A 27,335-nucleotide genomic window follows, 5' to 3' on the forward strand; every position below is an offset into this window, starting at 1 on the left:
CCTGAGAAAACCATAATTTAAAAAGACCTATGTACGCCAATGTTAGGGCTTCACCAGTGGCTCAGCAGTAGAAGAATCCGCCTGTAATGCAGGAGACATGGGTTCAATCCCTGGGTTGGGAAGATCCCCTAGAGAAGGGAATGGCTACCCAATCCAGTTGTTTTTTTGCCTGGGAAATCCCATGGGCAGAGGAGCCTGGCAGGCTATAGTCCATGGGGGTCACAAAAGAGTTAGACAAAACTTAGTGTCTGAACAACAACGACAACCCCAAATGTTCACTGCAGCACTATTTACAATAGCCAGTTCATGGAATCAAGCTAAATGTCCACAGACAAATGAATGGATAAAAAAGATGTACAAATATACAATGGAATATTACTCAGCCATAAACGGGAAAGAGACTGGGTCATTTGTAGTGATGTGGATGAACGTAGAGTCTGCCACATAGAGTGAAGGAGGCCAGAAAGAGAAAAACAAGTATCACATATTAGGACATATATAAGGGATCTAGAAAAATGGTGCTGATGAACCCATCTGCCAGGCAGAAACAGAGAATGGACTTGTGGGCAGAGGAGAAGGAGAGAGCGGGGGGATGGAGAAAGCAGCACTGTCATATACACTGCCATGCATCAGACACTCGGCTGGCAGGAAGCTGCTCTGGACCGCAGGGAGCGCCACGTGACAATCCAGAGGGCTGGGACGGGGGGCTGGCAGGGGGGCTTAAGAGGGTCGGGACATACATGTACTTATAGCTGGTTCCCACTGTTGTACAGCAGAAACTAACCCAGTATTATAAAGCAATTATACTCCAGTTAAAAATTAAATAAATAGAAATTTTAAATAAATAAAAACATAGCCTTAATATACATACCATGCCTTTTATGACATTTTTAAAATGCATATATAAAAAGTTAACTTCATGCATGTAGAAAAGATACTGGCAGGAAACAGACCCAAAGAAATGGAGAAAGTGAGCTAAACACAATCATTCTCAGTATGTGCGGAGCATTGGTTCCAAGACCCCTGCAGATGACAAATATCCAGGGATGCTCAAGTCCCTTATATAAAATTGGCAGTAATATCTTCAGCCCTTCATATTGTTAGGTGTGGAAGCTGAGGATACAGAGAACCTGGACTGTGCAGGTGTCAAGTATCCTTACCATTTAAGTCCTAAGACCTTTCAAAAGAACTCAATTCTTGCAGCTTGACCTGTGTCTCTGATTTTCCCTTAACACAAGAAACAAAATGAAGCTCCTCAGACAATCGCTAATGATGGGCACCATTCTCTTTGCCAAGGACACATTACTCAAAGCAGGGAGGGAAGAAAGGAACAAAGGAAGGGCCTCAGCGCCCTAGCTCCTCCCGGCTCTAAATTCTGTCCGAGAAAGAAGAGTAATGTTATGAGCCGAAAATGGCTATGCAGCAAATAAAATCACCTTTGAATTTACAATAGGTAACACCTCTCCAATAGAAATGTTCTAGTAGTGTGAACAAAATAACAAGAAATAAATGAATTCAATCTTAATATTTCACTCATTATTTTTGATATTATCATTTCACCTCACTCAATGCAAAAATCATTAATAAGGTATTTTACATGTTTTTGTACTAAATCTTCAGAATTTGGAGTTCAGTGTGTACTTCCAGCACACCTGCATTTACACTAAGCACATTTCAAGTGTCCCACGGCCACATGTAGCCAGCGGCTACCATACTGGACGCTGCAGGTCTACAGACTTCCCAAGGTGTAAAAGGCTGGTGACTCTGGAGAGAAATTTTGAAGGAATTCGCAAAATTGGTGTTTCTTTTCCCTCTCAAATTCACATCTTATCTCCTTTTCCCTATCTTTTCATTTGAAAAAGTTTCTTAATTTTAAATAGTAAATAAAAATATACCCTGCTGTTATTTTTATAAACCTTTGTATCACCTGTCTCCTAGGGAAAAAAAACACACAAACTATCACCACTGAAAAAAATGTACTAAATTAAGCTGTTTTCTACTAGGTTTCATTTAGCCAAGCATCTCTTCCTCAAATGTTAAAATATGAATGTTTCTGTCTAAATTATTAAAATCAATATTTCTAACATTGGCACCCAAAATGTTCTTTTCAAAGAAATAATTATTCCAGCATACTGAAGTGAACTTCCTACTTCCCAAGCACCTGCTTTCCAAAACAAAAGCTTCTTTCATTTATTCATTCAACAAGTATTTGAGGACCTGCAACTGCCAAGTGCTAGGAATACAGTGATAAACAAGACAGACAAAGATAAAGTTTAGGAAAACAAAGAATAAAATAGACATTTATTTATCATTCTAACATTGCGACTGAATAGCCACCTTACACATGGATAGAAAACAAAATTAGAAAAAGACTGCTGTGTACCTATCATCTTCATAAAAAGACAAGCATACAATCAACCCTTGGTACCTGCAGAAGGTTGGTTCTAGGACCCTCTTAAATACTAAAGGGCTTCCCTTGTGTCTCAGCTGGTAAAGAATCCACCTGCAATGTGGGAGATCTGGGTTTGATCCCTGGGTTGGAAAGATCCCCTGAAGAAGGGAAAGGCTCCCCACTCCAGTACTGGCCTGGAGAATTCCAGGGACTGTATAGTCCATGGGGTTGCAAAGAGTCAGACACAACTGAGCTACTTGCACTTTCACTTTAAATACTAAAATGTGCAAAGGCTCAACGCTCATACAAAATCATTTAGGTAGCATCTGCATAATAATCTATGCACATCACCCTGTATATTTTAAATCATCTCTAGGTTACTTATAATACCTAATATAATGTATATACTGTGTTAATAGTTGTCAGCATGCAAATTTAATTTTTGCTTTTGGAACACTGAAATTTTTTCTTCAAATATTTTTGACCCTAGTGGTTGAATCTGTGGATGCAGAACTCATAGATCTGCAGAGTCAACTCTTAATTTTTAAATGTTCTACCTTTCAAAAATATGTTTGCTTTGTAGGTAGAATTAAAATAACCACAAGCTATGCCTGGAAAAAAGTTCTTGGTATTAAAATACTTATTAAATACAAATGGAAAGACAGTAATTTACAATCCAGAAATTCAGGTGACACCCTAACCAAGTGATGGTTTAAAAGTCAAATTGAATCATGTACCCTCTGATATGAGGCACTGAGAAAGGCATGTCACTAGTTCTGTGATACTTTTACCAAAAATCCATAGCCTCAGTCTGACCCAGAGATTCTCTCCAGGATGACTCTGCCCTCCCAAAGGGCATTTGGCAGTGCCTGGTGGCATTCCTGACTGTCAAAATTTGGAGATGGGGTAAGTGCTATTGGCATGTAGTGCATGGAGGCCAGGAATTCCACGTATCCTATGGTGAACAGGGCAGCCTTCCACAACAAATAATCCAGTCCTAAGTGTCAGCTCTGCCATTGCTGAAAAACAGCGGACAAATCCAAATTGAGTACTATTGTACAATAAAGGGGTCTAGTGCTCCTTAAAGATGTCAAAGTCACAAAAGTCAAGAAACCATCACAGCTTAGGGAAAAAAGAAAACATCCACTAAATGCAACATGGAATCCTGGCTTAGGTCCTAGAGTACAAAAAGGACATTCCTGGAAAAATGAGTAAGGACATGACTGGAAAAATGAGAGAAATTCCAATAAGTTAATAGTACTGAATTAATGTTTATTTCTGGTTTGGTCATTGTACCCCAGTTATGTAAGGTGTTAACAACTGATTCTGGAAGTATGAAGTTATTTAAAAATAAAATTTATTCTTAAAATTTCTAGGGGAACATTTGCAGAATTAACATGGGGCAATTTGCTAGTCTTTTTTGCTTTTAATCTTCCACTGTTAGAATCAGAAGATTCCATTTATAAGCTCGCAGTGCTCAAGTCCCACTAAACTTTGATTAATGCCTCTAGTTGTTTAGGGATTTTTTTTTTTAATGGAAAAATAGTAATAAGCACTTTTTTAAAAAATTGCTTAAATATGGCATTGAAATTGGTGATTTTTTCCGCATTTAACAAGTATTTTATTGGCTGCCTTTTGTAAGACGAGCAGTTTTATTTTTTTAATTGGAGTATAATTGCTTTGCAATGTTGTGCTTGGTTTCTGCTGCACAGTAAAGGGAATCAGCTCTGTGTATATACTCCCTTCCCTCTTAGACCTCCCTCCTACCCCCCACGCCCCCAGCCCACCCATCTAGGTCGTCACAGAGCACTGAGCTGAGTTCCCTATGCTTTACAATAGGTTCCAACTAGCCATCTCTTTCATACAAGGTAGTGCATGTATGTCAATCCCAATTTCCCCATTTCCCCCACCCCCATCTTCCCCAACTGTGTCCACGTGTTTCCAGGGCAGGAAGAGAGATGCAGTCATAGAGTGAAATCAGTGAATTGATTGGGGAATTCTTAAGATGGAAGAAGGGTCTCCCGGATGGGGATCTCAGTGGGAAAGTCTTCCAGACTTCACTTTCCTCCTCGCCAGCTGAGATTCCGTGGCACCCAGCTGGCACGCAAGTTCATTCACTCTCTTCCACATCCTCAATTACTCCATTGACTTCTATCCCATCACCCTTGCCCCCAAACCCTAAATCAATCCTCTGGGATATCTTCTTAGCATTTACATCCCACATGCTAAAGAAAAAAAAAAAAAACCTCATACAGCTCTATGGACTGGTCCCACTATAAATTCCTGGCCTCCAATCTTCACTGAGCTCTCAATGCTCCTCACCCTTGGGGACTAGTTCTCTCCTGTACAACAGCTTTTCCATGCAGAGAAGACACAAGCCGTCAATATAACCCACGTTTTAACTTCCCTCCATCTTTCCAGTAACCACTGTTGACAGTTTGGGAATTTATCATTGCACCCCCCTCGTAACAAACACAGTGCCTGGCACATGAGGCAGCTTAATAAACATATACTGAATAAGTAAATGAATAAGCCAGCAACCATTAATGAATTTACACAGCCCTGAGCCATGCGACAACAGGACTGAAGCGTATAAGAATTGTCCTCAAATCACTGTTCATTCCACTGGAAAGAAAAAAACTGCAATATGTAGTAGCAACATCATAAAAAGGACACATCTGATAAACACATATGCAGACATCCATAATAAATACTATTCCCAAAAGTTACCTTTTAAGTTCCTGTTCCAGCTTTTCTATTTGTTTTTTGCTCGAGTTCAGTTGACCTTCTTGGAAATTCACTTGTGACTCTTTGACTTGAAGTTCATGAGAAATCTTCTGCTTCGTCTTCTCCAGATTTTCACATATTTCCATCAAGCTTTGGTTCTCCCTTTTCAGGTTTGCACCCTCAGTTTTTTCATTCTCAATCTAATGGGGATTGTTCAAAAGGAAATACATCACTTACTCACGAACTTATCAGACATTACCTGTGAATCTGAGTCTAACCCTGACGACTAATTTTCTGAGATACGATTGTAATAATCCAGAAGTCAATGCTTGATGAACAGAGAAATCCTAGATGATCTCATTTTGAAGTTTATTAATAGAAAAGCTTTACAAAGTCATGTATTACACTGTCTTTGGCTAGGTCTACACACACCAGTCCTAGAGAGGCTTTAATATGCTTTTGAGAATTTTAAAAAGTTAACCTTAGAAACCCTCTCTTAGCTACTCATTTTCAAGTTCAGTTGCCAAAGCCAGTAAGTGTAAGAAATTGAAAAATTCTCTCACTAGCAAAAACATTTTAGAAGCAGTAATTGTTATTACTACTCTAGCATGAAAGAAATACTACTTAAGTTTCCATTTACTAGCCCTGGAGAGATCTGGGAACTCCACTGTGAAAGCTCACTGTCAGAAAGCAGTGTCTAGGAGACTACTTCCGAGAAGGCAATGGCAACCCACTCCAGTACTCCTGCCTGGAAAATCCCATGGACAGAGGAGCCTGGTAGGCTGCAGTCCACGGGGTCACTAAGAGTCAGACACAACTGAGTGACTTTCACTTTCACTTTTCACTTTCATGCATTGGAGAAGGGAATGGCAACCCACTCCAGTGTTCTTGCCTGGAGAATCCCAGGGACAGGGGAGCCTGGTGGGCTGCTGTCTATGGGGTCGCACAGAGCCGGACATGACTGAAGCGACTGAGCAGCAGCAGGAGGCTTCTTTGGTGATCCAGTGGTTAAGACTCTGAGCTTCCACTGCAGGGAGTGTAGGTTCGATTCCTGGTCAGGGAACTAAGATCCCACAAACGGCACAGCCCCACCACCCCCCGCCCCATCCCTGGCAAAAAAAAAAAAAAAGCAGTATCTATTTTGGCTGCAGAGTAGTCTCACACTGACCCCAGATTCAGAGCCAAAGCCTTTTGGCCATGTTGGTGCTGAATGCGAAAGCAATGTCCCATTCATCCCTAAGAGAAGTGAAAATGGAACTCAGCACTCCTACACACGAGCACATAAGCAGAAATGAGGACAGAGGAGGGAGAAATAAGGTGATCACAATAAAAAAGACTCAGTAGAGGAGAGGAAGGAGGATTACCACCTGAAGACAGCAAAATCATCTTTCTCTAAAGTAAAAAAGGACCAAGATAAAACTGTTGATCCAAATAATGAGTGAACAGTTTTAAATACCAGCATTTCGGTGATACCTTCTGTTTTTGCTTCTGCAACGCAGCCTCCAGGGTGTCAAGCTGAAACTGCCTCTGCTGCCTTTCTTTCTTCAGTTTGTCGAGCTGGCCTTCAAGCTCTTGAATCTTCTGAAGAGCTCTTGTAGGCAGGCCTTCCTTCCATTCTTCCAAAGCCCAGCTCATTTTGCTCTCCTTTCTTTATTACTCAAACATTTATAAATAAACTGAAAAGAATAAACAGACTGCTGATCCTACCACAGTAAAATGAAACTTCTAGTCTCAGAGACAAACTAATCTACATAACCACCTCTAAGAATCAAATTTCAAAACTTCTTTCAAAAAATAACAAAGTATGGCATCCATCTAGCCACCCTCTGCCAGGTGACTCCCAATAACTCTGACTGCGAAGTAGTACACATTATGCTCATTTGGTTTCACCTTGCTTTCTGTTTTTCTTATTTCTCATTTCGTACTTCTCATTAGGCCACCTGCTTTCTACCACTCAGTTCATTTTCATTATACAAGGTATGAATTTTTTGGTACAAGGCTTCTGGGGAAATTGGGCTTACAGGACAAAGAAGATGCGTAAGTTATTTTGCAAACGCTTGTCTTTCTTCTCTTCATGTCATTAGTTCCCACTCATACTCCATCCCTCTTCCTCCAGAAGACTTCCCTGAGGACATCCATCATAATCTGGTGTTTTCTCTCCATCAGAGTCTCTCATGACACAGGTACCGCCTCCTCCTCCCACGTGATTATCATTTGTTGAGTCAGTGCACGAATGAACAAACTATAAATGCCATACAAGCCCCAGAATCACTGCAAAATGCAGTCAAGTCAGTCTCCAGGCCAACTGTGACCAGGAATCAGGTATATAGCCTTAGTGATTCAAATCCCTTCTCAGCTATACGCAAGATATGTGGCCTTGGGCATATTATTTAACAGGTCTGTGCTCTGGTTTCCCTGTTTGGGAATAATAATGGTGGTGACTCCCTAAACCTTTAGAAAACTATCTCCTGATAAGCTTTCCATACATATTAACTATTATATTAGTCCCTGAAAAACACTTTTTCATTTGTACATTGCTACATATGGTACCAAGACAGCAATAGCCTACCTCTTTCTGGGACATATCTTGGAAAATTTAAATCAGCTGGGAGAAAAGTATGGCAATTATTCTTTTCTCATTAGCCTTTAGAACGTAAATAGAAGGAAAAAAAGCATTCATTTTCCAGTTATTTTAGCAAGGGGATGAGAATCTGGTTTGTTTTTTTTTTTTTACTAAATGAAGTTCGTAACCATATTAGTGTTTTGTTTCAATCGACTTCATCAAGGAAATTTATCAGCATGATTAAAAATTAGTTGATGAAAATACTAAGAATAATAATTTTTTTTCCAAAAATTAAAAGAGAAGCAAGGGTCTCAGAAAGCACATAATTTCAAGCCTTGGAAAGTGGTTTTCTTTCCCATTCTCCCCTCCCCCTTAATTATTTGAACACAGTATCTTAAACCCCATTCCCATCCACCCAAAAACTACTTCAAGGAGTGGCGTGCCTCTCCAGAAACAAAGACAATTTACACTTTCCCAATAAGCAACCTCATCTATTATAAACTAGCTCGTTCATTCAGGAGTTCAGGGGTGCCTTCAGAGGAACACAACTGTAACTCCGAAACAATTCTGCCAGCCATGGAAAGCATTACATCAAGACACCATAGCAAACAAAATATTAAAACAACCGATTTAAAAAGGTGATACAGACGATGGAAATAAACAGGACGACTGGCAAGTTAAATGCTTTTCCATTTCAAAGTCTTAAGATACAGCAAAACATAAACGGTTAAAGCAATCACCAGACCCAAGATAATTTTGATTGGAGGGCATGACTTCGAAAGATTTAAGGTATCGGTCATTCACCAATCTATATGGAGCCCCTGGGGCAACAGGACCAAAAAAATGTTTTTAATGTAAACCTCAAGATGAAAGAGGCAAAGGGGGTGGGGGGCGGAGACTGTGAATGAAAACTCTCCCTGCTCCTCCAGGACAGGCTCGAGAATAGGACTCAAAGTCTCTCCGCGGTGGCACTGTAGGCGGGGACTCCAGTTTCTTGCCGAAGATGGGGGATTCTGATACAGGGAAAAGTGTGAACCGGCCTGCAGTACTTGATGTGCGCGAGTCACAAGTTTCTTTGGGCACTTTATGGGGTTGAGTGATTCGAGCCTGGGAAGTGTCTTCCACTTGGTTAAGATAAAAAGAGCATTTCTGGAAGGATCGTAGTCCTGCAGATCCTTTTGGCAGGAACCTTGACTTCCTGGGCTTTTCTTCATCACCCCACCCCCTACCCCCTTTGCCTCTTTCATCTTGAGGTTTACATTTTTTTTTTTTTTTTGTCCTGTTGCCCCAGTGGTTCCATATAGATTGTTGAATGATTGACACCTTAAATCTGCCGAAGTTGTCCTCTCTCATCAAAATTAAAATTTCTGAGTCCTTATCCCATAGCGCAAGCCAGGTCCACAGGCGCAGTCCAATAAACGCGTAAAGAAAGGGAAGGCAAGAGAAAATGCTCTCGCAACGAACAACAGGCACACCAAAGCGTTGCCCAGATCAAACCTCTCACATCCCAAGTTGGCATCTCCTCCAAGGGACAAAAGACCGATGTCCAAATTTCAAACAGGAGGTGCAGAAGGATGCCAGTGAAACACCTGCTGAGCTTCAAGTCCCTTACCGTACAGAGGAATCAGTTCCCCCAAAGGGCAGAGCAAGGGCTCCCGACACTAGTGCAAGCCCACTTTCACCGGGAGCACAGGGGCGCCGAGACCCCTAAGAACCTGGCCCAGGGCTGATTCTCTAGTCCCTCGGGTGGGAGGAGGCAGCGGCCCGCGGCACCTTCAGTGCCGAGAAGCGCCATCCCACAGGCATCGCCGCCCAGGAGCCCCCAGCACAAGGACCGCGGCTCCCTCACGCCCGCCACCAGAGCTGGGACCCAAGGAGAACGCTCACCTTGCTGGAGGGAGAGGGCAAACAACCCTTCTCAAAGGCGAGTCCTTGTCCAGCCTCCGTGAGCTGGAGCACAGAGGCCAATTCAAACTGCCCGCGACCGCCACCGGTTTTCGATTCGACCGCTTCCGGCCTCGAGACTGAACTCGGCTGCAAGCCTATTGGTCACTATCAGAGGTTGTGAGCCAATCGGCTTCCGCATAGTCGAACGGCTGCTTATGATTGGCCCTTTCGGATGGATTTAAAAATCAAGCCAAGTCCACAGAGGGGCCGGGGCTGGTGCTACAGGGTTTTTTGTTGTTGTGGGGAGGCGGAGCCCACGTGCTTTAGCCGAGGCTGGGAGGCGTTACGAACCGCTGTTTCCTCCAAAGGCAGGGAATGGGACGGCGGATTAGGAGGGTGTGGTCTATCGGCTACAGCCAGCGGGAGAAGGCTGCCAGGTGAAAACTTTTTAATACTTCACACACGTATCTACTTACTTATTAAATATGTAATTTAGGACATATCTGCTAAAGTACTATTCTGGCAGACATTCTTCCTCCTGTGTCATTCCTAACGATTCTTTAGGAAAGTATTCTTGTTTTTATTTAAAGGTTAACTGAGGCACGGAGAAGCTTAAGTCTTTTGAAACTGAAATCTAGAAGATAACAGGGTCTCACGTTTAACTGCTTCTAAACAAGTGATTCTAAGCATTTGTTATCTGTGATTCCAGGGGAGAAGATTGTACCCAGAAAAACTGTGAACGTAGGATGTAACCCCCTCTTTTCTTATGAAGCTCCCTAGTAATGTGTGTACTTATGTACCCTAAACTAAAAATAATGGACTTCCCTGGTGGCTCAGTGGTAAAGAACTTGTCTGCCCATGCAGGAGACGCGGGTTTCCATCCCTGGGTGGGGAAGATCCCTTGGAGAAGGAAATGGCAACCCACTGTGGCAACCCACAGTATTCTTGACTGGAGAATCCCTTGGACAGAGGATCCTGGCAGGCTACAGTTCATGGGGTCGCAAAACCAATCCAACAGGACTTAGCTACTAAATAACAGCAACAAACTAAAAATAAGCCTTAGAAGACAGGATCAAAACTATGAATTGTTGTGTTCCTCAACAGATTCCAACCTTTCTGTTTACCTTCCATTAGGCTATTCCTGCAGCCCCTTATCCTTCACTGAAAGTTTACTCATCCTTCCACCCAACTCAAACACCGCTTTCCTCTTAAAATTTTTGCTCTTCCCACCCACCCCTTGAAATAATTCCCTAGACCTTTTGTAGATTTTGGCTTATACTTCACTATAAGGATTTTTGCTGTGTTTTAAAATGGATGGATAGATAAATATAGGTATACATATAGATATCTAATTTTGTCTGGCTCCCCCTACAGACTCAAAAATTCCTGTAGGGTAAAATCTTTTTGAATTCATCTTTACATTCCTAGCAACTCCCTAGTAACCTTGCACATTGTAACTTAAAATTATCTTGGCAAGGCCTTGTTCTCCACTCTCCTTGAAGCCCTAAGGAGAGAAGAGGGAGCAGGTAGGGGAGAACTGTTCTCAGACACTGCTGTGTGAGTCTAGTATCTGACTGTTCCGGGATTTAAACCAAATTCCAACAATGGTTACAGCTGCATTGTTTTCCAGGGTAATTATTCAACTATTTATTAGCTGTCAAAGGAAAACAGAACTAGAAAGAACAGAACAGAGCAGCCTGGTAGGCTACAGTCTGTGGGGTCGCAAAGAGTCAGACCCAGCTGAGCTCATGAGCATATGTTATGAAGTTAGGATTGATATTTTTACATTTTCCCATCTAGAGATCCAGTCATTCTACCACTATTTGTTGAAAAGATTATCCTTTCTTTTTTGAAAACGCCTTTATTGAAAATTAACTGAATATACAAATAAGGATATATTTGCGCCTCTCTTCTGTTTAACGGATCTATATTGTCTGTCTTTATATCTGTAACACACTGTTTTGATTACTGCCGCCTTATAGTAAGTCATGAAATTAGGTAACATAAATTCTTGATTTAAATTCTGATCTTTTAAAATTGTGTCATCTAATCTAGGGCCTTTATTTATCTTTCTAAAAAAAAATAGAATAAGAATATAAATTTTTCCAAGAGCCTTCTGAAATTTTGATTGGGATTATGTTCCTAGGTGAGAGATTAGTGGTCAACACACTTGGGTTTCACTTGATTTATATCACCAGAGATATTCAAGCATTGGCCCAGCAGAAAGCTGAGAGCCACTGCTGTGCAAAATCAAGGGAGGGCCTTGTATGTGGCCATGTCCTCTGCAAACCTAACAATGCTAGAGATGAGTATAGCAGAAAAGGCCAACCCGCGTGCAAGCATCAGGGAGCAATTCATTGCACAGACTCCCTAGCATCCTGGAGCAAGGCCATGTTTTTTCCATAGAGAATGACTCACCATCTGAATAAAAGCATCCTGACGTGCTGCTGTCTTTATTAAAGACCGAGCGCCTGACCTGAGAACATCAGGGGTGTCCATCACTAGCTGTGTACTGTCAGACCCACCAAGTCAGGGGTTCTAGTGGGTACAGCAGCAAACCATTCTGTGATGGGGTCCAAGCAGGTCCAAATGGCATAAATAACTTACATAAATAGAAAAGTAGCCATAGGTCACCTGTTCTGTTTCACCAAGACTTTGTGAATATCTGAGCTCTTACAGTGCGTGCGTGCATGCTCAGTCGCTTCATTGTGTCTGACTCTTCGCCACCCCTTGGACTGCATAGTCCACCTGGTTCCTCTATCCATGGGATTTTTCCAGGCGAGAATACGGAAGAGGATCACAATTCCCTTCTCCAGGGGATCTTCCGACCCAGGGATGGAACCCGCGCCCCTTGCAGTGCAGGCGGGTTATTTTAGGTTCCCCCAAACAAGCAAACAGAGGAGAAAATGCCTGATCTTCATTCACAGATGGCTTGGCTTAATTTGCTGATGATAACCCAGCAGATCACATCACCAACAGCAGGGAAGCGGGGCTTTCAGGACATCCTTGCACACGATGCTCCTGCAGCAGAGATCCTAATGGGAACTCCCTGAGTAGGGAGTCCGCACTGACTGGAGAAGCTCCCCCGCTGCCCTGACCACCAGGCACAGGCTGATGCTTCTGCACCTAAGGGGGCTCTGTCCCTGCAGAGGGCGGCTCCATGGGTCCCAGCTCACGGTGTGCTTCCAGAGCAGCAAGGAACCACTGAAAGGTTTTCCCTTTTCCAGTATGCAAGAGGTTTTCTTGAAGCAGCATTTTTATCAAGAAAGATTTTTTTTTTTAATAAAGGCTCAATACTTCGAGAACTGTGCTGGGGTGTCCTGAAAATAAATTGCTGTTCCCTACAGCACCACAAGGGGAACACCCCGTGGGCAAAGCTGTGAGAGGAACAGTCTACTGCCTGCTTCACACGGAAGAAAAGGTAGCCCATGATCAGGATACACCTCTGGGCAAATGATTTGGCTGATTGATCAGGGGCCTGGAAGGAGCAGGATTAAATTATTAATATTATAAACAGTTTTAGAAAAGGGCATTATGGGTAGACCTTATAGGAAAAAGAACAAAGTATTCAAGTCTTTGTGTCTTACGTCAGTACTCACTGGAGAGCATCCACCGCAGAGGAGGCACAATTAGGTGGACAAGATGATTGATCTGATGGATTGTCCAGTGGATGTCCTCAGTCACCCAAGTGCACAATGGTCCCATCATCAGAGCAGCCATGGTATCAGGGATGATGGCTGTAAATGGACCCAACAGCATGGGCTCAATAAGGCAGTGGCACCCCACTCCAGTTCTTGCCTGGAAAATCCCATGGACGGAGGAGCCTGGCTGGCTTCACTTTCACTTTCACTTTTCACTTCACTTTGACTTTTCACTTTCATGCATTGGAGACGGAAATGGCAATCCACTCCAGTGTTCTTGCCTGGAGAATCCCAGAGATGGGGAAGCCTGGTGGGCTGCTGTCTATGGGATCGCACAGAGTCGGACACGACTGAAGCGACTGAGCAGCAGCAACCACCATTTCTGGTGCATAATCAACCTGTCATCATAAGACTGACACTGGGCCCTCAGAAACCCAAGTGAAAACAACCAGCTTCTTGATGGCAAGTCAATTGCGTTGGATCCCTTCCACTCTGAAGGACTTTACACCTGCTCTCAATATTGGTGTATCTCCTCTTTCTGCAGTGCCTCTACTGGTTGTACTGTCTGAAGGGCTTACAGAATACCTGATTAACAGTCATAGCATCCTGCATAAGATTGTCTCGGGTCAAGGCACTCCTTTTATTGAGAAATGTGTACATGACTATGGGATTTGCTGGTTCTACTGTGATGCTGAAGCTGAAACTCCAGTACTTTGGCCACCTCATGCGAAGAGTTGACTCATTGGAAAAGATTCTGATGCTGGGAGGGATTGAGGGCAAGAGGAGAAGGGGACGACAGAGGACGAGATGGCTGGATGGCATCACTGACTCGATGGAAGTGAATCTGAGTGAACTCCAGGAGCTGGTGATAGACAGGGAGGCCTGGCGTGCTGCGATTCATGGAGTCACAAAGAGTCAGACACAACTGAGTGACTGAACTGAACTGAACTGTATCCTACCTTTTTCCTGGAAGTTGCTGTTCAGTCATTCAGTCATGTCTGACTCTTTGCAAACCCATGGACTGCAGCACGCCAGGCTTCCCTGTCCTTCACCATCTCCGGAAGCTTGCTCGAATTCGTGTCCATTGAATCAGTGATGCCATCCAACCGTCTCATCCTCTGTCATCCCCTTCTCCTCCCACCTTCAGTCTTTCCCTGCATCAGGGTCTTTTTCAATGAGACAGCTGTTTGGATCAGGTGGCCAAAGTATTCTTGGAAGTAGCTGGTCTAATACTGTTTGAGTTGAATTGTGTCTTCCCCCCACCACCCCATAAACTCATATGTTGAAGTGGTAACTGCCAGTAACTCAGAATGTGACTTTAATTGGAAACAGGGTCATTTCAGATATCATCAGCTTATAGATGAGGTCATTAGGTGGCCCTTGATCCAGTATGGCTATGTCCTTATTAAAAGGAGATATTCAGACACAGAGACAGCCGCACAGGGGGAACACCATGTGAAGAATGGAGTTACGCTGCCACGGGCCAAGGGACACCAAAGACTGCTGGTAAATGACCAGGAGCTGGGCAAGAAGCATGGAACAGTCTCCCTCACGGCTCAGTTCACGGCCTCAGAAGCAACCAATCCTGCCAATGGCAGGATCTCAAACCTCTAGAATACAGAAATCTAAGACAATAAATTTCAGTCATTCTAAACCACCCGGTTGTTTGTACTTCGTTACAGCAGGGTCAGGAAACTAATACGAATACCAGATTGGAACAGCCTATGAACAGCTCACCTAAGGCAACATCCTATAGACCTGGGAAAATATCCTCCGTAACTCACTATCTGTATTAACCAACATATCAGGCGGTGTCCCCCATGGTTGGAATCCAGATGCCAAGAAATGGAACAGGATTTTGCCCTTCTCACTACCACTCCCAATAACCCATGTGTGCTTCCCATTCTAGCATGGGCTCTACTGCGTAAAGTGGGGAGTGGATCACAGTACTCTTAGTGACACATGAAGGGTTCCACAAAATTAGAAGCTACAACTGATCTCTTTGGTTTCCTTATGTGGATGTAACAGCAGGCAAAGAAAGGAGTTATAATACTGGTGAGGTTACTCAGTCTTGATTAGCATAAAAAGCCAGCACTGGTGCTTTGTTAAGGGCGCAGTGGAGAATATGTCTGGAACTCAGGGGATTTGTTGGGGTACCGTTACGTGTCTTTGTGTTTGATAGTAACAGTGAACAAGCAATTGCTGTCACTATAGCAAAATAAGGGCAAGACAGTGAAAGGCCTGACCTCTCAGATGAAGTTCTGGGATTCCCCCACCAGGCAAATAAATTAGACCAGCCAGTGTTGGCCAAGGATGAGATCATCCAGAATAAGTGGTAGTTGATGAATATCAGTCATGGCCTTGGGACCAGCAGGCATCATGACCTTATTCCACTATTTCTCCTGCACAGAGTCCTTTCTAGAAATTGTGGCCACCACCTTGAAGGTACAGTGACAACATGAACTTAATAAGAGGACAAACAGATCTGAGTAATATAAGGTGTGGCCCTTCGCTCATACTTTATGACATCCCCCTGGCCCAGCTCTGATTTCAGCCACAGTTGTAGTAGAGAATTCCCTGTTGGCTCAGACTTTTTCCACCTCAACAAGCCACATGTCACTCCAATTCTCTGCTCCAGGGCCTTCTCTGAAGCTGAGAGAGGCAGCTCAGTCAGCATACAGCACAGCTTGGAGATGTGGGACAGTTACAGTATACAGGAGCAATCCTCAGTGAACGGAGTCAGGAGGCAGATAAACATCACAGGGCTCCATCTTTCCCACAGGCAATTCTGAGAGATGCTGGGAGAATCAAGCCGTAGGCATCTACTGTAATAACTGCCATTTGTCCCCCTTCTCCTGGCTTCTCCCCCTCCCCTGTCTCAGCCTCCCTGCTCCCTACTTTGCTTCCTGGAATCATCACCCAAGTGAACTACTTCCAAATGAACTACTACTAAATCTCTTAGTCTCTGTTTGGGGAGAACCGAAACAAAAACAGAAGTTGCCGTCCTCATATGTTTCATTATTATTTTCAACAAGTGAAAATTCCATCTGGGTCCCAAATAGTTTAAAGTTTCTGTTATATAGATAGAACTTCAGCTATCTCAGCTGTTAAATTAGAAGTACAGTCCTAATGGATTTACCTGGGCTTCCCAGGTGGCTCAGTGGTAAAGAATCCACCAGCCAGTGCAGGAGACATGGGCTTGATCCCTGGGTCAGGAAGATTCCCTGGAGACATGGCAGCCCACTCCGATAATCTTGCCTGGAAAATCGCATGGACAGAGGAGCCTGGCAGGCTACAGTCCGTGGGGTGACAAAGAGTCAGACACAATTTAGCAAGTAAACAACAACATGGTTTTTAGACCAGAGCTTTCTGATAGGTAAGGGTCATGCTTTCATGCTTGTTTTGCGCATATCTAGACTTTTTCTGACCTTGAGGTGAAAGTCGCTCAGTCGTGTCTCTTTTTTGACCATGGAACCATGAATTTAACACACTCTTTGAGACAAGAGTTAATTTTCCAAGCTTAATATTAGGAGATTTTTGATCCCTCTAGAAAAGAGAGGCTTGGCGTAAGTATTTACATATTCAACCTATTAGTATGATTTCAATACAGTTGATCACAAAAATACATATTCAACATCATCTCATGTTTTAAATAAATTGATTGCAATCCATATGGACCCTCACACAGGAATCTTTTAAAAAGCTTTTCCTAGTTCTACCACTAGGTGATCCCCTATACCGTACCTTAGAAAGTGTTTAAAACTTGCTGCTGTCCCATATCCTGGGTTGCTACATCATCTTTCTACTTTCCTCTCCCCCTCCCTCGGTGGATCTAATGTTTTTGCTTACTTTCTTTTTAAAATAACGTGTTTGTTTAAAGTAGAGGAAAAAATAATAGCTCATAATCCTACTGCTTATAAAATCTTTCTTACTAACAAAATAATAAAACAATAATGTGCACATGATAAAAATTCCAAACATTCAAAAAGGTTTAAAAGATGAATTCAGGAAACTAGAATGACCATTGGACAACCACTAGACTAAAATCATTTTGTAGCTGAGGTCAGTGAGATCAAGATATTTCTAAAAATTCACACAAGCGGTTACTGACCCTCCCCCCAAAAAAACCCAAAATGCAAATTAAAAAAATAAACAGATAAAACATCATTATTCTGGAATCAGCTACCTTACAGAAACTCAAAACATATCTTATGACTCTAGCAGTAGTAATTTTTACAAATGAAATAAAGTATGCTTTTTAAAATTTTAGTAGCATTTTTTTTAGGAGGGAAACATCTAACCTAATGCTTATCTCTTCCAAAGTATTAAAAGCAATGTTCATTATATATTCCTTAGCTATAAACTTAATCCTCAAAGAAAGAAAGTGGCTGGTATAGGGCCAAATTCCCCAACAGGCAATGACATAGCCAAAAATAAATCTCTCAACTTGCAAGACAAGTTTGCTTAAGGAGAGGACAGTATTTTTATCTTGCAACTTAATTTAAGTTCAATTTGTGTCTAGCTCATTTTCAATAATAGTTTTGATCCAAGTGTTATATCAGCCATGGAGTGAAACACGTGATCCTCCCAACCTCTCTGACCGTGGGGCTTGACACAGTAAAAGGTGAAGGAATTCCCTAAACCAGGAGGAAAACTTTAGTGTCCCGAAGAATACCATGGAGGGAACTATACTCAATATTTCATAATAATCTATAAAAGAAAAGAATCTGAAAAAAAAATAGATATATATATGGATGTATAACTGACTCACTTTGCTGTATACCAGAAACTAACAAAACATTGCGAATCAACTACAATTCAATAAAAAAAAACAGATTAAATAAATAGAATTTAAAGCAAACAAGAATATCATGGAAAGCTTCTTATAATACAAATTTTGATGCTATACCTTGTTCAGATTTAACAGGTTTGGAGTAGAGTACAGAAATCCATGTCACGAAGCACCCCGTGGTAGTAGATACGGCGAATATACCTCCTGATCTGCTTATATTGTCCTGGCATCCTTCTGGTTCAACAGGTGTTCCAGAACTGTTGTTGTTTTTAAGAAAACATTGTTCAAAACAGTTGTATTAAAGTAAGCCAGGCTAGGTCTGATAGATCACTTTGTACTTCCATATTCTATGATTGGCCTTCTTTTTATATATTTGTGTGTTTTTGGCCACTGTTGGGTCTTAGCAGTTGCCATGCCAGCTCCGTAATTTGCAGCATGCAGGCTTTAGTTGCGGCAGGCGGACATAGTTGCCCTGTGGCGTGTGGGATTTCAGTTCCCTGACCAGGGATGGAACCTGAATTCCCTTCACTGGGAGGTGGATTCTTAACCACTGGCCCACCAGGGAAGTCCCCCATGGCCTTCTGTGGTAGCCAATGAGCTACACGGTGCGTAAGCAGGGTCCAGCAATTAATAAGTGGATAAATCCAAGCCAGCAGTGATAAGACCTCTGACTTATTCAAAACCAGTTTCGACACTGGTAACTAACTCCACCACTTTCCTCCTATATGCTGTATAGAATGCAGGCTGATAAAGTGCAGTTGCCTGTAGGCAGGCGGCTTGGGACAAGGAACTTCTGGTTCTCAGTGATGTGGGAGAAGCGTTTGCTGCTGCCCCTGGTGGCCATCTGGTGGATGAATCGTGGTCTCTTAGTCCAGAGAGAGGCCTGTGAGTGAGGAAGTAGACTGCCAGTCTCCCAGTGGGAGAGGTCACTTTGAAATGTGAGATATCAGAAATTCCCAAGCATGCGAAATAAAGGCGGGAAGTGGGGGTGAAGCATGCCTGCAGTAGAGCTTTTACAGAGAAGTGTGAGCAATCTTGCTGAAACAGTTTTGTCTTATACTACTATGTAAGACCACAACACCTTACAGCTATCCTCCACTTTTCGAAAATTTGGTTTAAGCCACTTATAGTACCTTTCTTTGATAACTGAACCAAATCTGAAGAGGATTTTTGCTTTCACAAAAAAGGGCAAAAAAGGAAAACAGTATTGCGTGTTTGTTTTGCAGGAGCCCATATTATAGAGGCAGTACACACTTGGCATCACCAACTTGATGGACATGAGTCTGAGCAAGCTCTGGGAGATGGTGAAGGACAGGGAAGCCTGGCGTGCTGCAGTCCATGGGGCCGCGAAGAGTCAGACACGACTGAATGACTGAGCACACACTTGAAGCTGGGAGAGAGGCATTGCCAAGCTCCTTCCCCAGGAACTACGTCCACCGCAGCTTTGAACTTTGAGCATCCGTGCCTTAGCTGGATTTATTCTGTGCCTCCATTAGCAAGATGTGCCTTAAATAAACTGCTTCCTCACTTCATGTCATTTCAGCTTAGGAAAGATAATAGAAACACTCTACTTTTGTAAAGCAGGGGAAACCTGCATTTACTTTATTATTGTAACAATTTTTAAAGATTTTACAATGAGCTCTCTCAGGAACAATGAGCTCAAGAAACAAAACTAAACAAAACGAAAACACAGGTTTAGTGAAAATGAAGTAAGGTTGATAATAATTGTACAACATACATAAAATTTTTGCCAACATTTACCATAAACCATGGGGTCTGTAGTAACAAAAACTGGGAAGTAAATATGCTATAAAGACCCCAGAATTTACTTTAAATCTTAGATACTATTTTAAGGTTTTCTTGGATGAGTATGAACCATGAAAAATAACTATTAATGTGCTTGGCTTAATTAATAGGAGAACTCTGCAGACAGCTAAATGACTCATTTTTTATATGTCAACAGTTTCAAATTAAAAATTAATTCCAATAATTGTTCAATTTTTTCAGGATTCATGAATCAAAGTTTTAAAAGTTCATTAGACCTTATTGTGAATGCTATTGTAAATTTAGTTAAAAGTTTAATTTTGAAGATAATTTGTTTTGTGAAGATCATATAGGTAAAATTCTGCCTACAGTCTATCTTTTAATAAACTTCTTGCTAAATAAAAAATATAGAGTGCAGAAGTGTGTTTTGAAGCTTTTAGAAAATTGCATTTCTTAAAAACAAATTTGGAAACGGAGATATTGAAATGTATACTACAAAAGCAAATTAAACAAATTAAACTATGAGAGCATAATCAATTTGCAAGATTTACTTTTGAAATTCTACCATTGTGCCTTGGAATATCCAGACTTGTAGAGTAATCTTCTGAGAGAGCCTCTTGCTTTTATTTCATGGACGTATATTCTGTCCCAGACGGAATGAAACTGCAAAAGCTGACAATTTTGAAGCATCCAAATTGTACAAAATATTTTAAAGAAGTATAAATGGAGACAACTTACAAGTTTTGTCTTGTTAAGTGTATTTGTAAAAAAAAAAAATACTCTGAATGAAGGCAAACATAAAGCACCTGTGAAAATACCTTTGCGGAGGTATTTACACGATTAAAAATAAAAAGAATAGAATTGAGAATCTCCTCCATTCAGCAGAATTTGTTCTGAGCTTACCATGAGTCTCATCACCTGAAGAATAAGTTCTCAGTTGCAAATACTGTGGGCTCCAGAGAAGAGTCAATTGGAAAAAATTGCGGCAATTTGATGGAAAAAGTAAAGATCGTATTGGAAACAACATATTCTTCAGAAATATCTCAGTAACAAAGTATTAGCAAATGATACAGCTAAGAAACTGAATAAAGTATATAAATACATACCAACAACAATTGTTCTGCTTATATTATTTTTAATATTCAGATAATCAATATAAATGTTTCCAAAAGTTTGCTTTATTATACATAGGTATATATGGGTTTTTGCTTTCTGATTTTTGGCTGCACCTCATGGCACCCGGGATCTTACTTCCCTAACCAGGAAGGGGACACGTGCCCCCTGCATTGGGAGCGTGGAGTCGACCAGTGGACCACCAGGGAAGTTCCTGGTGCATATGTTTTTAAGAGCGATTTTTTTTTTAATGATTTTTAATGGAACTATTTTATAGATCCACTGATATAAAAAAAGTTTATTGCTCAATAAATAAATGTGTTAAAAATGACACGTTAAATAACTTTAGTCAGCCTTTTTATTCTCAAAAATATCTTTTTCAATTAAATTGTATACTCACTCTCTTTTAAGCCCAAATTTGAGAAACAATTAAATCATTCACACCCTTTATTGGTTCTAGAATTTTTTTTAAAGAAGGTATCCTTTTTTATTTGGCTGCGGTGGGTCTCCGTTGCTGCTTTCTGGTTTTCTCCAGGTATAGAGAGCGGAGGCTACCTCTTTGTCGTCACGTGTGGGCTTCTCACTGTGGTGGTTTGTTGTGGAGCACGGACTCTAGGTGTGCAGGCTTTAACAGTTGTGGCGTGGCCTCAATGCTCTGTGGCTGAATCTTTCCAGACCAGAGATCAAACCAGTGTCCCCTGCACTGCAAGGTGGATTCTTAACCACTGGACCACCCAGGAAGTCTAGTTCTGGAATGTTTTTAAGTGGATTTAGATGGAGATTCTTTTATTATTTTAGTGTATAAGGCATTGAAAAAAAAAATAAAGGCCAGAGAATGTTTAAAACTGGTTCATTTGCTTCTAAGCAAAACATAATCCTACATATTGAGGGTGTAGGTTTAGCTTGTTGCCTTTCAAGGAATCACTGAAGGACCAACATGACAAACACCCAAGAGAGAAGGATGGTTTCGTGGGTTGTGCGACTTTCAATGCTAAAACTGTGACTGTCTCACACAGACAGAATTGATGATCTCCTTATATCTATTACATGAATGCAGACGCCAGGGTGTTTAGCTGAGGCTAGGTTTGCATGAGAAGAAACTAAATCATGAGTACTGCGCCCCTGAGCCAGGATTTCAGAAAAATCCCTACCTTCACTATATCACAAAATGAATAGCAAGTTTTATGACTCCCTTATATTCCAGTCCTCACTTCTCAAACTAGAAAAATTCAAGACAAATATGAGGATTCTTTTCCTTCTCTTTTCTCTCCAGGGGATCCCTGACTTTGCTTCTTCACACCCTCGGCCTTAAACCTATTCCTGCTATGAGAGCAGGCACAATACTTGAACAGCACATAGGGACTGCCTGACTTTATAATGTCCATTTCCCTGCATAGCCACCCACCCAACAGCTGAGCATTGAGTCCTTATGCCTAGTTCAATGCTGGGCACATAGTAAATTTCAATGACTGTATGTAGAACTTGTAAATGATAGATCAAAGTGTCCCCCAAAAGAAGAAACTCATCCAACTCTTCTCACCCAGCTCTGCCGTGAAAGTCCTTGGGAGCAGAAGGGAGAGAACAAGTTGGGAAATGACTGGTTTCCTTTTTGCCTCACCCCAGACCTCAGAGGATGAGTTGAAGTGCAAACGAACCACAAATGGGCAATTCTTTTTTCCTGTCTCCTCTGCTTCTTTGAGAAGGAACCTAGCTCTCCTCTCATGGTTGGTATCGGTTACCCAGACAGCTGAGAGAGAAAAAGTATAAAGTTATCTCTTATAGTTTCCCTTCGAGAAGATTTTGCTTCTAGACTTCTAGAACCAGAAAATAGGAATACCTGATTATTTTAAACCAGGTAGCCACCACTTTTCAGATTTGCATACTCTTAATTACCAAGAAAAAAGATATCTTTTTCACGAAAAGTCAAAGGTGACAGAATATATGTTCAGGATGTATGAAGGTGATCCATTGACCATAGCAACTGAAGGGTGTTTTCCTCACCTTCTAAATTCGTATCCTGCCTGGTGACCGGCAGGCAGCCCAGTGCTGGGCTGTAGGTATCAAACTGAAGATCACTTCTCAGGGCCACCACCTACCAGCTGTGAAATGCTGGGCAAATGACTCAATTTCTTTTCACCTTTATCCACCGAATAGTGTTGTCATGAGGATTAAGTGAAATAATCTGTGGAGAGCTCTTAGTGCCAGGCCACACGGTAAGTACTCAAAAGGTACTGTTCTGGGTAGGCTGTGTCATCTAATTACCTGTGATTTCTGCTGGAAGAACTAAGGTGATTTTTACACCTCCTAGTAAGTTTATAAGGTATATTAATCATAAGAAAGGTTATACGGTGAGTTGGTGGTTGCCTAATTTGATGAGTCAGATTGTTTTCTTTTTTTTCACTTCTGTGCTGAAAATAGAAATTTGGGTCAAATTTGTGCTTGAGGCAGAAAAAGCGTCTGCAAGGAGAACGTAATGCTTTTTAATGCCTGGCCACCGACCCACCCTTGTGGCTCATAGATCTCCTTTAGGAATCACAAGCAGGAGTCTTAGGACAGAATCTGTATCTGGCTCTTAAGTTAGGAAGCATAGATGACAATCCAGTTTAGAGTCTTTTATCTCCAAGCCCGTCTGAACTGAAACGTTTACAGACTCAGAACACTAGAATTCTCCAGTTGACTTTAATGGACAGTGTAGGCTGGTGAACAGCTACACCAGATCGGAGCTCATTACTTCCGTTGCCCAGGGAGGCAGCATCAGGAAGGCTCCAGAGCAGAGGGTGTATGTGATGGGAAACTGGAGGACACCTGGGGACACCCAAGGTGGTCTTCCTGCTAAGAAGAGCTCATCTAATGAATCGCTCTAACCGGCTCCTAGGTGGCTATTAATAATAATCCTATGGCTCTAATGAGCAGTAAATGAGCACCTACTTAATCAACTCAGAGTCCCAAGGTAATGTGATCTAATAAGAAAGGTGAACTGCCTGTGTCATTACCACTAAGTGGCATAACTTTGAACAAAACTGGCAGATTCTCATTTTCCCAGCGTTCTCCTCTGTGCATGAAACTGGCTGCTGGCTTAACAACTCTCAGCCATAAAATACTGTAACATGTTAGTTCATGCTCAGTGGCAACAGGTTTGTTTTTCATGATTATGTAATCTGAATTCTTTTTCCAAGAAAGGATTTGGAAATGAGTTATTACATTCCATGCCAGCAAGCGTTTGGTCTAAATGCACGTGTGTATTAGCTACAGACCTTTCCTCTCAAACTGTCCCCGACCCTAGACAAATCTGTAAACTACAAATCGAGTGTGACCCGTGAGAAATGTCCAGTAGTCGGCTGAGGTTTACAGAAGGCACTGAGATGCCTACTAAGGACTTTTAGGGAGGGTATTTGATCTCCCTCAGTCTTAAATAGCAACCTAATGAGCCAAGAGATCCAGGCTCTCTGTACACTAGTACCCATATTAGATTGGCTTTAAAACCTAATACAGTGTTAAAATAGTGTGTAAAGGGTGCATACTAGAGTAGGTTCAAAGACTCTGGGCGCTAGGTTGGTACTTATTGACTAGAATGCTACTTAGAAAAGAGTTCACATTGTTCTTAACTTCTAGGACAAAACTTGAAACCACAGCAAATAACTGCTTGGGGGTTTGCATTCCATAGTCCTGGGCTCAGAGGCAAGCTTCCTGTTCCCTCTTGGCTGGCAGACTCGATCCCAAGGCCAGACAGTGAATGGTTTGATTCTTATACTTAAAGAATCTGTCCTGGCTTTCAGCCCTTAGTGTTCTGGGTGCCAGACCAGGTGTGGGGTTTTTTTGTTGTTGTTGTTTTTGTTTTGCTTTTTTTCAAGTTCCTCCTGGAGACTCGGATTTCACTTGAAGATAACAGGACGACAACAGATTGAGTTAGGCATTTGGGCAAAGACCAAATCTAATAAAGATCCACACACTCATGTAAACCCAAAGAAGAGTGTTTTAGAAGAACTGAGGACCAAGCTTGGGAAACTCTATAATCATTCTCTGGGATCTTCTTGTTAGGTTTCAGGAATTAAGAGGGGAAATAAAAGAACACTACAAGATTCTTGGGCCAATGTGATTTTTTTTTCCTCTGGGGGAAATGGAAGATTTTTTTTCCCCCTGAGTGTTATAATTCTATGCTTTCCTATGCAACGTGTACACACAGTTGAATGTTTAGTATGAGTTGAAAGTCAAATGCTAAGATTTCCTTTGCTACTTTCACCGGTTAGCGCTATTAAGTGGGCCCCAGGTCAGAACCTATGGGAAATTCTGAGTGAGGGAGAGAGATGAGATTGTAACTGGCCATGAGTGTGAGTGTGTGTAACAAAGAAAGAATTCCAAAACTTGTCCTTGTGTGGAGTAGCTATGAGTCTGATACGAATTTTTAGCGAAAAATAAATTACGAGAATACCAGAAAACTTGTTACTCAAATAGCATGCCCAAATTAATTGCTTAGGAAAAACTGTTAACCTTTTCTTCTCTGCCTCATTGTTTCAGCAGCGTTAAAGGTCTTATGGCCAAAGGAAAGGATCCTGAAGGGTTGGTGGTGGGATGGGGGAGAGTTGAATTTTAACTCACCCAAACTGGGGACTAATTTCCTTGGCAGTTCAAAAGCTCTTAATGAAGGCTTTCTGCCAGACAGAAGCAGCATGGGCCACTGGGCAGGCATGCTAAGGCCATCCTTCAGAGAAGAGGCTGTATCCTGTTCCTCAGAGGCAGCCCCTCCCTTGGCTGGAACAAACAGCCTTCCTCGACCCCCACCCCCATCCCTATCACTGTGCTCATTCGAACCTCTGTGCCCACCTTGAAACTCTGCTTGGAATTCTTTCCCCCCCACCTCTCTAATTTCTCTCCTTCCAGGTTCAACTCAAAACAGCCTTACCAATTAAGACCTTCAACCCAAGGGCACTCTCCTTCCTCCAAACTATCATGAAACTGCTACAGTTTTCACTATTTCTGGCAGATTCTTTGAGCTAGCTGGTCAACTCTAGACAAAGTGAAGTGTTAGTTGCACAGTCGTGTCCTCTTTGCGATGCCATGGACTGTGTAGCCTGAGAGGCCCCTCTGTCCATGGGATTTTTCAGGCAAGAATACTGGAGTGGGTTGCCATTCCCTTCTCCAGGGGATCTTCCCGACCAAGGGATCGAACCTAGGTCTCCTGCATTGCAGACAGATTCTTTACCATCTGAGCCACCAAGGAAATCCCACTAGAGACAAAAGCCTTTCTCTTTGATTTCCTGGCTGCAGTTTTCTTTCTTTTCTTAAAAAGTAAATAAAAATAGTCTCCCTGCCTGATTTTATCATTGTTTACTATATCCACAGAAGTGGAACATAACCAACTTTTCACTGCTGTTGCGTCCAGGCATGATATTATTTCAGATAATCCACCATGATCAACCCAAGTGCATATTTGGATTTTGCAAAAGTTCTCTGACATTAGAATTTAAAAGCATTCTGAAAGAATGGAAACTATTTCTCCAACAAGGACAGGAGGAACTGAAGAAAAAATGCACAGAGGGTATGTCGTGTTACTTACATTCTCTGCTCTGGGGAGCATACGCAGAGAAGTAACCGAGGGGAACTTTTCAGAAACATGTCCAAAGATACTAGGGAAAATCCTCTCTCTATTAACAAAAATGTCTTAAAGGCTTTTTAGATGAAACAAAAAGTAGAAATGTTTTTCTATTTAGGTCTCCCTAACTTTTAAAATCTCCCTTGGTAGTAATAGAAGTGGATACAGGGAATAGAGATTCATGAGAGAGAAATAATTCTTTTTTGTGTGTCTAGACGTCCCTACCTAGGGAAGCTTAAAGGAAATTGAGTGCAGTCAACCTGCAAGGGTGAGCAGAGATCATGGAAATGCACTGATAATTCAGAATCTCATTTCCACCTCATTAATTTCAACCCCTGTTCCCTTCTACTGGTACTTCTACAAAAGAACAGGCAGACTAAGTTGAAGATAACATCCTCTCTGCACTCCTGCCCTCTCCTCCCCAAGATGCTCAGCTGAGTGGAAGATCATGAACAGAAGAAGGCAAAACAAGTGGCCCACAAGTTTCACAACCTACCTAGCCTCCTCTTCATCACTTAATTGTGCAAAGACTGCAGATGAGTATACCACTTTAATATTGGTGAGATCTAATATGAAAATTATTTCTGGCCTTGATCTGTTTCCAGTTTGTCAATTCCCTAGATTTTTACCAAGTTAGGGAACCTTAGCATAATGATGGCTAACATCGCTTAACTACAGCTAGTGAACTTCTGGGTTTTTACTCTCCCTCCCATTCTTTGGGAAGGGGGAATTTTGCATTGTTTTCAATAGGACAGTAATTGAAATAATTTCAATAGTTGATAGGGTTATTAATTATTGCCTTTACTAGAAAGTGACTGAGGTGCTGCCTCTCTCAAATATTTTCCTCTCTTATTTTACAGTATGTG

At 41.9% G+C, this 27,335-nt stretch overlaps 1 protein-coding gene across 1 annotated transcript in view; it reads right to left on the reverse strand.

The window, feature by feature from the left end:
- The window catches only part of CENPF (centromere protein F), a 64,561-nt gene extending 54,879 nt beyond the window's left edge, over positions 1 to 9,682 (reverse strand). The window contains exons 1-3 of the mRNA XM_013970408.2: positions 9,570 to 9,682; positions 6,593 to 6,795; positions 5,123 to 5,319 (exon numbers count right to left, since the gene is read on the reverse strand). Of these exons, the coding sequence (XP_013825862.2) occupies positions 5,123 to 5,319; positions 6,593 to 6,754 (359 nt within the window). The 5' untranslated portion in view covers positions 6,755 to 6,795; positions 9,570 to 9,682. The remainder of the gene's footprint in view (positions 1 to 5,122; positions 5,320 to 6,592; positions 6,796 to 9,569) is intronic.

The sequence above is a fragment of the Capra hircus genome, chromosome 16 (assembly GCF_001704415.2).
Source record: "Capra hircus breed San Clemente chromosome 16, ASM170441v1, whole genome shotgun sequence".
Taxonomy (NCBI): domain Eukaryota; kingdom Metazoa; phylum Chordata; class Mammalia; order Artiodactyla; family Bovidae; genus Capra; species Capra hircus.